The sequence below is a fragment of the Pteropus vampyrus genome, unplaced genomic scaffold (genome assembly GCF_000151845.1).
Source record: "Pteropus vampyrus isolate Shadow unplaced genomic scaffold, Pvam_2.0 Scaffold571, whole genome shotgun sequence".
Lineage (NCBI taxonomy): Eukaryota > Metazoa > Chordata > Mammalia > Chiroptera > Pteropodidae > Pteropus > Pteropus vampyrus.
In genome coordinates, this window is record NW_011889352.1 from 224,328 (window position 1) to 237,468 (window position 13,141).

The following is a 13,141-nucleotide window of genomic DNA, read 5'->3' on the forward strand; positions in this document are numbered from 1 at the left end:
CCTTAGAAAAATGTTTTTAATAATAGTAAATACTATATATCACAATCAAGGAAAAAGAAATTAGATGTGGAAATATTGATTTGTTTTTTATGCTCCCAACAACAAACATCTTTTTCCTTGCATTTCATCCCTTCCTCTGTGTTAAATTCTCTTCTCATTAGGGAACATCTTTTATAAGTTCACTCAATGAGGTTCTATTAGTAGTAAATTCTCTCAAGAGTTGAAAATACCTTTATTTCAGCTTGACACTTAAATGACAGTTTAGCTAGGTAGAGAATTCAGGCACTTTGAAGATATTAGCCTACTTTAGCCTATCACTGCTCTTTTGTAAGTCTATTTTATCTCTGGTTGCTGTTAAGATCTCTTTATTTCTGGTTTTGAGCAATTTTACTATGACACATCTAGGTGTGAATTTCTTTTAATTTATCCTGTTTCAGATTCTATATTTCCTGAGTCTGAAGATTCATGTGTTTTATTATTTATAAAAAAATTATCAGCTATTATCACTTTGATAGCCTCTTCTTTATTTTCTCCATTCTCTTCTTTAGTAAATATTATTAGATATATGTTGAACTATTTCTCTTCTTCATATTTTTACAATTTTTTCCTCCCGTGCTGCATTGTGGACAATTCCCTCACATCTATAATCTAATTCAATTTTTCTCTCTTCATCTGTGTCTAATATAATGAACTTTCAACTTCAGTAAGATATTTCTTCATATGGCTGTGTGTAAAATACCTCAGGTACAGAGATTTGAGTCATTAATCATTTAAACATATTTATAGTCTATCTGATAAATTATTTTAAGTTCTCGTATATATAATCCTGGTATTTCCTTTGTCTCCTGACTCTTTCTCTTAGAAAACTGTTTCCTTGTATGTTTTGTAATTCTAGATTATGAGTTCAGGGTTTACTGTGAGGAAATCCTATGTAATCTGAGCTGGGAGTGACTCTCTTCAGAATGTTTTATGTATTGATGTACTTGCATTTGCCAAGTACTTTAAGAGCCACTTTGTATGTTACTTTCTTGGCTTGGAGGTTCCCAGACAATCTTGTCAATATAATGTCAAATCCACATGAGGGTGGGCCTGTGCTTACAACTTCTCAGGAAAGACTTTTTTTTTCCTCTACCTAGAGTCTAGGCCCAGGCAGAAAATCTTCCTTGTTAACTCCCTTTTTGAGTAGATAATTTTTTTTCTTGTTAGTCATTCATAAACACATGTATCTAGTATATATCATGAGTATTCTTCCTATTACACAATAAGAAACTGTTATTCTGGTTTTTGTTTTTTACTTAGTTGCATTTTTTTTTCAACTCTAGTCCAACATCCTGTGTGTACAATAACAATAGAATTTCTGAGTCTACAAACCTAAGGACCAGATCACCCAAACGTAGTGATTATAACAAGGGAATTCCGCCTAAGGCATATAAGGCGTGTACCAGTGATAGCCCTCTGTTTCAACTGTGCATGTTCTTTGAACTACAATAGTACCAGACTCACTTAGAACCAATTATTAACACCTCTGCCTAAAGATTTATATATCCAGTCAGGTCAATGAGACTCTGGTTACCAAGTATATCTAAATCAGAGATGTGAAATACATCATATTTGTGAGGTTACTCGTACTCTGTACTCATGGCAACAGTTAGAATCATGTGACTCCTTCCCATTGAGCTGGAGTACAGCCTCAGAATCTCTCTCGACTTTGCTCAGGGTAGCTGCTTTTAATTGAGTGGGGTTGGCATGTACATAAAAAACCTACTTCCTTTTCTTCCTCTTCCTATGTCTGTGCATTCAAGAGAAAAAAAAAACAAAACAAAACAGGAAATATATAACTATATACACACACATATATATTTGAAAATTAGCTTTTCAGACCAAAATATTCTGGCCTAGTGACCAACATACACTTAAAGTATTTATATCCATGTTTACCACCTACTGAAGAACTTGGAGAAATCAAAACAAGGAACAATGTTAAAATAACTAGGTGTTCAGAAAAAGCTGAACATTCTCTCTGAAAAGAAGTAGAAAAGGTATCACATCCAGCCTTACCAATGACATTATTAACATTTATAAAGTGGTTATGCTGTGCTAGGCACTGTTTTAAGTGTTTTACATGTATTAATTCATGTAATCCTTACAACAATCTTGCTTATCCTGCTGATTTTATTGATAGCCTCATATAGCTGTTTTTCAAACTCTATAAGAATAGTTCAAATAGAGGTAAATATAAAGAAATAGGATAAAAACAATAACAACAAAAAATTTAACTCTAAACTCTAGAAAAGAAAAAAATCTTTTTCCCCTCCAAAACTTACTACTTGCTAACTGATGTTAAATGTTTCAGGACTGAACAGACATACCTCAATCTAATAGAATTAATTCAGTTATGTGAATTATTTGAGTGATATTTTAAAAAATTAGTCCTGGTTAAATCTCTTTATAACAAATTTCCATAGTAGTTTGTAAGATGGTAGCTGCCACAATAATAATTATTATTAATTTATTATGTAAGTATGGCTAGTTATTTAAAAAATTGGATAAAACTTCTTACAATAGGCAATTCTTCAGTACACTTTATATAACTGAATTTACAATTCTCAGTTGCATACAACTTTTATAAAACATATATAGTATGTATACAACGGTATTTAAATATTGTCCTTTTTTCTTTATGTCTCTCTGCCTACTTCTAACCACTTAGGTCTCCCTCTAACTACTTGAATATTGGTATTCTTTGTAGAGAAGGTAAATGCATGTAGAAAAGGAGCTCAGATCAACTGATTTCCAAAGTTGGTTCTTGAGGCCCATATTACTAGAAACATAATAAAAATGGACATTTTCTTAAATCAATTAGAGCTATGTTTCTCAAGCTGTTTTACACTATGACATGTAGCAAAAAATAAAATTTATATGACATGCTGGAGTAAAGATAGGAAGCTGCTGGAAAATGGAGTTACCAGGGAATCAGTATCTCTGCGGACCCGCAATCCACCTGTGAGACAGTAGTGTGCTAGGCACGATCACTGATTAGGTACTAAATCAGAAAAAGAAGAAGCTTCTAATTCTAAGGGCTTTGAGTGATCCTCCTTATAGATCAGAGATTCCTATCTAAAAATGAATTTCCTACTCTTTAAGAATGAACAAACTATGTTTCTATTTATATGAAGTATCCAGAATAGTTAAATCCATATAGACAGAAAATAGATTAGTGGTTTTCAGGAGATGGGGGAAGAGAGGAATTGGGACTAACTACTGACTGATAGGTATGGGATTCCTTTTTTGGGGCGATGAAAATGTTCTGGAATCAAATAGTGGTGATGGTTGCACAACATAGTGAATAAACTAAAACCACTGAAGTATATACTTTAAAATATGGAATTTCACGTTATATAAAGTATATATCAATAAAAAAGTACTATAAAAAGTGAATAAGAGTAATATATATATATATATATATTACTTTGTGAAATGACTCCCTTCTCTATAATGACAAGTTACGTAATTACTCATTAATACATTTTTTAAATACTTAATATTTTTAGTAAGGAAAAATTATTTAAGGAATTAGCATAATTTTCACACACTGTTGATCATCTATGTTTCAGAGCTTCCTACATCACTCTGAATAAAAAAGAATTGTTTTTATAAAAAAGAATTGTTTTTATCCTTGTACTGTATACTTGAGTAATAGATTTGTTATACTATTAACTCACTGTTAATTAAAAATTTATCAGTTATATTAAGTAGAAAATTGGACAGAATAGTTTTAAATGACATTATTCATGGTTCATCAAATAATTCACAAGGAAAAAGAATTATAGAAAAAAGTTGTAAGTTGATTAGAAATAGGATTAATAAACATACAGAAAAAAATATGAAGCAGGGGTATAGCAAAATATTGTCTTTTCTTTCCACTCTGAAAATGTATATTTCTTTGGAAAAGCAATCCAAAGTTATTAAAATGAGTGTGTAGCTTTTCTAAATAAAATTCAATGACAATTTTCCTTGAGAAACTGACATACGACAAAATCAGAAATGAGTTCATGCTGAACCTCAAAAGTCACTTCATAAATGTTTTGAAAATTATTGCTTTATAATTTTTCATTTTTGCTACATAAACTGAAGGGCTAAACTAGTCCTAAAGCATGAGAAAACTGAGAAATCCACATGGTTGGTAAGTGTAAAGGACACGTGCTAAAAGCACTGAAGGGTGTATACTTTCTCCTGGTGCTGATGGATGGGCTGAGGTTCTGAAGGTTGTTTTATACATCAAAGGACTCGGTGCTCTTTTCTGGGATAGTTTTAGGTCAGAGGATACAGGAAGAGTTTGGTAACGAAAGATGAGTCATATAGGCTTTTCACCTGATGAAAGGTCATATATAAGTTTATTATTGTAGTAAACAAATTTTGGAAGATTTCTACTACTGAAGTTGGACCTAAAAACTTTCAGAGAAACAAGAGGAAAAATATCAAATAAGCAATTAATATAGAGTTCTTCCTGAACTCTCACATTAGTTGATGAGCAATCTTTAGAATTTGTGTGTATATTCCTATAAAAAAGCTGGAGTGTTTATCATCAGCTCCCTCAGGTAACCTCAGATGATTGAGCAATTTAGAATGTTCTTTATTCATGGGAAACTTGTAAAGACTGTGACTTTCATGTGGAAAAAAGAATAGTCAAAAGGAAACACCCAGTTATTCTGATTTTAGTTTTTATAAAGGCATTTTAAAAGTTTAAGCAAACATCAGATGTCTCTTTAATTTGTTAATAGGAGAGAGCTGGGTGTGTGTGTGTTGTGTAATACTCAGACATCTTGGAATGACTGAATGCTTGTACTTAAAGTTTGCATTTACATTCAAATACTCCAGGTGTGTGGCTATTACTCAGCACCTACACCACCCATGAGAAATTTTATTTTGATCACACATTAGCTATTTCAAAGAAAACAAAAAACTTTAGCAAGAGTTGAGCCAACTTCTTCAACCACTGTATGCTTATTAATTAGTACTGAGATATCAACCTGGTTTTGGAATAACATGATTATGATGTAATTCTACATACTTATAGGAGGTTAGAAGGTTTTTAGGTTTTATCAAAACCTAGCCATGCCCATGGAAGCATGTGGCACATGTGAGAGCCATTAGCCAGCCACCTGCTGTAAAATGAGAAAAGGTTGAGAAGCAGTTCAAGAGCAATAGAAAACATGTCAACTACCTCATTCTTTCAAACAAGTCTTTCAAATACTTGAGTTTGGTTATTATAGTTCCCTTAAATTATCTCTTTTCTTTTTTTTTTTTTTACGGTGACATTGGTTAACGAAATTAAATCATCTCTTTTCTAAGTCAAACAGTCCCTATGTTCTCAATCACTGTTCATTTGATGTGGTTTCTGGACATTTTAATGACTCTTGCTCTACTCTGTTAAAGCTTTGAATCATCAACACTCCTTGGTATGTGCAGCACCTAGAAATAAAATACTGCTCAAAATAGCAGCTAGCCAATGCTCAGGGGAGAGATGACATTTCTCTCTTCATACAAAGCAACTGTTCCCAACTTCCATGCATCAGAGGAGCCTTCCTACTATTACCCTCTCAATGTATATATCCCATAGTTTAGAAGATTTTCCTACTAAACTGTATTTTAAAAGAAAGAATAATTTTTCCAAAATCCAAATAATATTAACACAGTAAAATTCATGTATTTCCAAGGAAAGCAAAGACCCATAGAGACTCACTATAAGTAAACATGTAATTATTATTAAGATTTTTGAAAACGATAAATATTTTATAGATCTCCTTTAACCCATACCAATTTTTTCATCAGAGACCTGGAGGACTAAGATTTCCAGGCTTTGAACCACTCACATGACACAATATTTTTGTTAATAAAGTTAAAGATTGTTAGTGTTTCATTTTTTTTCTTTCTTTAAAAAAAAATAGCTTTAGGTATATTTGATATATACTAAATGGCACATACTTAAAAACTATAATTTGATGAGTTTTACATGTGTTCAAGTGTGAAACCATCAGCACAATCAAGATGACATTTTTCCATTCCTCCAAAAGTTTCCTGTATCCCTTTTAATCCATCCCTTCTTCTACCTCCAATCAAAGGCAACTACTTAATGATTTGCTTTCTCTCACTATAGAGTGTATTTTCTAGAGTTTTAAATAAATGGTATCTACAGTATGTACTCTTTTTTAGTCTGGCTTCCTTAACTCGCATAATGACTTTTAGATTCATCCATGTAGTTACCTATATTAATAGTTTGTTTCTTCTTTATTACAGAATAGTATCCCATTGTAGGGATAGACCACAATTTGTTTATCCATTTACTATTGATGGACATTTGAGTAATTCCCATATTTTGCTATTAAGATAAATAAAGCTGTTAAAATATTCATGTATAAATCTTTTTGTGGATATATACTTTCATTTCTCTTGGGTGAAATAGTACCTAGAAATGGAACGTCTGGGTCAAATGATAGGTTTATGTTTAACATTTTAAGAAACTATCAAATTTGTTTTCTAAAATGGTTGTACCATTTAGAACTCTGAGAGTTCTATGAGAGTTCCAATGGCTCCACATCCTTGACAGTATTTGGTATAGTCAGTCTTTTAAATTTGAGCAATTCTGGTGGGTGTGTAGTGGTATCTTATTTGATTTTAATTTGTATTTCCTTGATTACTAAGATTTTTAGCATCTTTTCATGTGCACATTGGCCATTCTCATATTTTCTTTTGTGAAATGTCTGTTCGAATCTTTTTCCTCTTTAAAAAAAGTTTGTCTTATTATTGAGTTAAAATAGTTCTTTACATATTCTTGACAGAAGTCTTTTGCCAGATATGTGTTTTACAAAGAATTTCTGCCAAACTGTGACATGCCTTTTCATTTTCCTTAATATTTTTTAAAAGAGAATTAGTTCTGATGAAGTCCAAATTAATAATTTTTCTTTGACTCTTTGTGCTTTTGCATCCTATTCAAATTTTTTTGCTTAACCCAAGATCACTAATATTTTCTCCTGTGCTTTCTTCTAGAAGTTCTAGTGTATTACTTCTTATTTTTAGGTGTATAATCTATTTTTAGTTAAATTTTGTATATGGTGTGAAGTAACAGTTGTAGTTCTGTGTGTGGGGGGTGGTATATGGACATCTATTTGTTCTAGAGCTTTTTGTTGATCTATTTCTAGACTTTCTCATTCTCTTCTATTCACCTATATGCCTACCTTTAAGACAACACCACAATGCCTTGGTTAATGAGTCTTGAAACTAGGTAGTGTAAGTCCTCCAACCTTATTCTTTTTCAAAATTATTTTGGCTATTCTAGGTCCCTTGCATTTACACATACACTTTAAAATTAGCTTATAAATTATTATAAAAAATACTTCAAAATTTTGATTGGGACAGCACTGAATGTATAAATCAATTTGAATCCATGGTCATAGTATCTCTCTCCATTTGATTTCTCTCTCTAATTGCTCTCAGCAATGTTTTGTTGCTTTCAGCATACAGTTATTGCATATATTTGTTCAAATTTATCCCTGAGGGTCTTTTCCTTTTTTCTTACATTTCAAATATGGTGTTTTAATTTTTTTTTAATTTCTGGTTGTCCATTGTTACCGTAGAGAATTTGTTACCGTAGAGAATTTGTAGCTGAATTTGTATATTGATCTTATATCCTGTAATATTGCTAAATTTACTTTTTAGTTCTGGTAAACATTTTGGAGATTCTTTATGATTTTCTATATAAACAATTGTCATCTATAAAAAAAAAATAGTGTATCTTCAGAGAAACACTATGCGTAAGAAGCTTAAAACAGCATTCTTCAATTTCCCCAGTCTCAGGCTTTATGCAAAACTGTCTTAACTGTCATTTGTTAAGACTGTCATTTTACTTCTACACATCATAAAACACAGATTATATTATTGTTTAAACTTTAAAGTTAATTATATTTTAAAGAGATTTAAAAAAATAAGACAAGTATTTTATATATTCTATATATTTGCCATTTCCTGTGCTCTTCACTCCTTTGTATAAATCCAAATCTACAAGTAGTGTCATTTTCTTTCTGCCTGAAGAGCTTCTTTTTAACTTTTTTTTGCAACGCAAATCTGATGGTGATGGGTTATCTCAGCTTTTGGATATCTGAAAATAGCTTTTTTGGGATGGGGCAGATAGAAATTTGTGTTGACAGGTTTTTGTTTTTGTCTTTGTTTTCTTTCAGTACTTTAAAAATATCAGCCTAGTCTCTACTGACTTGAATTGTTTTCAGAGAAGCCTTGCTGTGGTTTTCTTTGTGTTTCCTGTCCTTGAAGTACATTCAGCTTCTTGGACATGTAGGTAACTACATGTAATTAAATTTTTAATTTCTAAAACATTTGGCCATTATTTCTTCAAATATTTTTCTGTCCCCCTCATCCTCTTTCCTCTTCTTTGGAATTTCAATTACACATATGTTAGGAGCCCTTAAAGTTGTCTCACTGATCTTCTGTTCGATTCCCCCCCACCATATGTTTCAATTTAGATAATTTCTATTGTTATATCTTTATGTTCACTAATACTTCCTTCTGCAGTATCTAACAGGGGTTAATTCTATCCAGTGTATTTTTCATCTCAGATTTTGTATTTTTCATCTCTATAAACAGGATTTGGACTTATTTTTAATATCTTCTATGCTCATGCTTTCTTCTACCTTCCTGAATATCTGGAACATATTCATAATAGTTATTTTATCAGACTTTTCTATTGATTCCATCATCTCTGCCATTTCATCTAATTACTGTTTTTCCTCCTTATTCTGGGTCAGATTTTTCTGCTTCTTTATATGCCTGATAAATTTTTTATTGTCAAACATTGCAAATTTTGTGTTTTGGGTGGATTTTTTGATATTCCTTTTAGTATTCTGGGGCTTCATGTGGGATGCAGTTAAGTTACTTGGAGTCATTTTGATTCTTTTGAGCCTTGCTTTTCAGCTTTATTAGGCAGGCCCAGAAAAGGCTTCAATCTAAGGCTAATTTGGCCCTACTACTGAGACAATACTCTTCTGAGGACTTAACTTGATGTCCCAAATGTTAGGAAGTCTTTCCTCTCTGGCTGGTAGAAATGCAAATGATTCTTCACTCTGGATGAACTCCAGAGATTTGTTGTCAGATTCTTTGTTACTTATATGCATGCTCTGATCAGTACTCAGCTAAAGACTCAAGAGGAACCTTCTATAGCTCTCTGAAACTCTATGAGTAGCTCTCTTCTCTCTGATACTTTGTCCACAAATTCTAGCTCCTCAGTAGCCCCAAAGTCCAAACTCAGTCTCCTCAACACAGACATATTACATTTTATTATGCTTTGCTTTACTAAACCTTGCAAATAGAGTTTTTTACAAATTTAAGGTTCGCAGCAACCCTGTGTTGAGCAAGTCTATCTTGCCAAAAAGACTAACTTGCTGAAGATTCAGATGATGATCAGCACTCCTTAGCAATAAAGTACTTTTAAATTAAGGTATGTTCATTGCTTTTTTTAAAATCATAATGCTATTCCACACTTAACAGTCTACAGTATAGTGTAAACATAACTTTCATATGCACCGAGAAACCAAAAAGTTCATATGACTCGCTCTATTGTGATATTTGCTTTATTGCCGTGGTCTGGAACTGAATCCACAATATCTTCCAGATACACCTGTACTAGGGCATTTAGGTTCTCTCTCCCTAAAATGCAATTGGAAGCTCTTTCCCATAAATAAAGCTTGGACAACTGTAGGGCTCACTTTCTTTGTTTCTGTTCTCTTGGGGATCGCTGTCTTGTTCTATTTGTGCCTACTGTCGAAACGGTTATTTCATAAGTATTCAGGTTTTTAGTTAAGACAAGAAGCTATATCCAGTCTGCATTACTCCATCATGGACAGAAGTGAAAGTTTTGCTGTTGCTTTTTAACCCACTCAGGGCCACAGTCTGTAGCCACACAGGTAGTACACTGCACAACTTCAGAACACAACGTGAACACATCCTCCTCCTATCCCCACCTTAGATTTGAGTAAAATGGCAGGTCTAACCATCCTGATTATTTATATTGAGCTTGTGGTCAATAAACTTATGGTAAGAGTAATAACTCAACTGTAGATAACTCCCAATTTATAAATCCTCTAATTTCATTGTTTGGCATTTGAACAAGTCTTCTCATCAAATCAATATCATAAATAATTATTTGGTTCCCACAATAGACCCATAACATAAGTGCAAATAATGTCTATAGTAGTCATTTAAAAACACCTAAGTGCCATTTATAACATGGTTCTTATGGGAATTCTAACCAGAGATTCCAGGAACATATTCCCTTCACTTGTTAGTTTAGAATGCACACACACATGGAAGAGGGTGGGAGAATAACGGTCAAAATGATAAAAATTCAGGTAGGGGATGAGATAGATACTAACTCGTAAACTGTATATTAACATTGAAACAGACCTCATTTTATCCACCTAAAGGTTTATTACAGAAGGATCGCTGTAGTTAATATAAAGATTGACCTATGATGTTAGCAAAATGAAATGTACTTACTCATCCAACTCTTCTTCTTCAGTTTTAGAACTATCAGCATACAGATACTTGCTCATGTCCACAGGTCTTACATTTTTTCTCTTTGCAGACTGGGGAGGAGAATCCTTAACAGTTACAAAGGTTTCCGGCTCATCAAATGGGTTTAAATACTGTGGAGTCTGTACCTCTTTGAAGGGATTATAGCTGCTATTATAAAAAGATTCTTCTGGTTTTTTAGGAGAAGTTGTTTCAGTGCTTGGTTCTATAAAACAGTACCAAGAGATGAATCAAATTAATATTATCTGACATTAGTGCTTTCAAAAATGCTCAATCTTGAATTGATAAACTCCGTGGAGCTAAAAGAGCCAAAGCAATAATATATTTTAGAGGGGTAAAATTCAGAAGATGTGGTATCTAAGATCTTTGTCTACTTTTCCAAGACTGGTACTCCCCGAAATGGCATCTTTAGAATGCCCTTGGAGTCTCTAATAATATTAGCATACAATTATGCCAATTTTGAAAATTTTAACCTTCTTAGAGGCACAACATTCAATTATTGCCTATTTTATTTCACTGAATTAGTTTGCTATCTAAAACTTATATATAATAAATTTCTGTTTTTAAATGAACATAACATGGATTCAATTTTGAAATAGTCTTTGGAGATTATATAAGCAAAGACCATGTAGGGATCTGAAAATTCATTTCGGACTATATCCAAAATATACCCACATATCACTGAATTTGTTTTTGCAGTCTTCAAAGAACAGGTTTCTGTATGCTACAAACCTTAAATCTTTAGAGCATTTCAAGAGATGTCTGCTTTTTTCCAAAGTAACTTGGATCCAATTAATATTTAATAATGCAAAGGAATAACATAAGAATTTTCAGGTTGAAAGCACTATATTAAAATCCTATGGATAAGCTGATAGACATGTTACACCAAATTCTTCTACATTTCATTATTTCAAAATTGAATTTAAAAACAAAGGTGCCCTTAAAAATAACTGATTATGGGGTCGTTCCATAGAGTAGTAGTTAGCACGTCTGCTTTACATGCAGAAAGTCCTGGGTTCGAACCCCTGCAGAGCCACGGCCCATATCCTGGTGTGAGAGGAGACGCCCCACCTTCAGAGATCCGATTCTTAAGGGGAGACGACAACATCCATAGGTCAGGGGTGGAAGTGTGGGGGGGATTATAAAAAAATAAAATAAAAAATAACTGATTCATAGCACAGAAAGCAATAAAATACCACCATGTCCTCCAAATATACTTATGAAGTACTTAGTACCATCCTTTTCTTCTTCTTTTATGTTTATTAACATTTTAAAACCAAACTAGAATTTCTAATAAAACTGTCCAAAATTTGATCATGTATATTGCTAATAAAAATATTTTCCCAAATTGAAGATGTTTCAGAGAGCCAATAATCATAGCATAGTTTAAAAGTAATTTTAATTATGCCATGCAACTCTGACAAAATATTCTAAGGAAACAGAAAATTGATTATTGAAATTCTCAAGAAAAACAATTGTTTCATAAATAACATTTCAAACAATTTAATTATTAAAACCTCATTATTGACATATATTTATTAATTTTATATTTTAAAGTCAAGTTACTTTTATTTATACTTTAGACTTTAGCCCAGAAAACTTATTTTTCTTTATATTGAAAAAATAAAACATAAAAACTCTGAATTGAAATTCCATACACCATGGGAAAGCAATTATAAAGTATGAAAGAGAATTCATAAAATCATAATAAATCAATAATAAAATGAAGGCACAACATTCAATTATTCAGAGGCACAACATTCAATTATAAATACAGCCTATGTTATAGAAGACAGTACTTGTATCTTTTGTAACACAAGGTTAATATTTAAACTTAAAACCACTAGAATCTTTATAACAGTGTACATGAGAAGCATTTTCTTTTCTCTATAGGGGAAGAAAGACTGCAAAGTTTTTGCCTACTCAATTTTTTATTAACTAATATCAAGTCTCAAATGTTTAAGAAACTGATAAAACTGGTCAATGGAAATAAGATTTTAGTTTTTACTCTGAGGAAGAGGATTACAAAAATTGATCCAAGCAAATTCATGAGTTATAAAACAAAAAGTAAGAAAGTATTCAAACTATAGAGCAAGATTTGAAGATGACAGAGCTGACAACAAAAGAGGGTTTATGATTATTTCATATAAAAGCTAACAAATATACTTAATAACATTGTAAAAGGGTCACTGAAGCACACAATGTCTTGAATATGAGAACTGAAACTGTAAAAGAAAAAAAAAAATCTAAACATCTACACACATCTTTCTTCCCCAAATACTTTTGTTACTTGAGGATGCAAGTTTTTAATCAATAAAACTTAATAAACTATTAATAACTATTTCTAGAAAATAAGTATTCTTTTAATAGAAAATACTTATTGCAAAAAGTCTAAGAGATATATATTTAAAGAGAATACAGGTTGTCACATTTTTTTTCTTAGCTCTATAGGCATGAGTATCTGAAACAGGTTAGCTAACCTCTCCTATATAGAAATACAATATTACATGATATCTGCCACTTCTTTCTATACCTCAGGAAA

The 13,141-nt window shown here is 32.0% G+C and overlaps 1 protein-coding gene across 10 annotated transcripts in view; it reads right to left on the minus strand.

Annotated features, from left to right (window-relative positions):
* Positions 1–13,141, minus strand: part of EHBP1 (EH domain binding protein 1) — a 322,192-nt gene that overhangs the window by 160,378 nt on the left and 148,673 nt on the right. For all 10 annotated transcript variants that reach the window (XM_011384344.2, XM_011384346.2, XM_023525560.1 and 7 more), the window contains one exon: positions 10,564–10,804. In XM_011384344.2, coding sequence (XP_011382646.1) covers positions 10,564–10,804 — 241 coding nt within the window. The remainder of the gene's footprint in view (positions 1–10,563; positions 10,805–13,141) is intronic.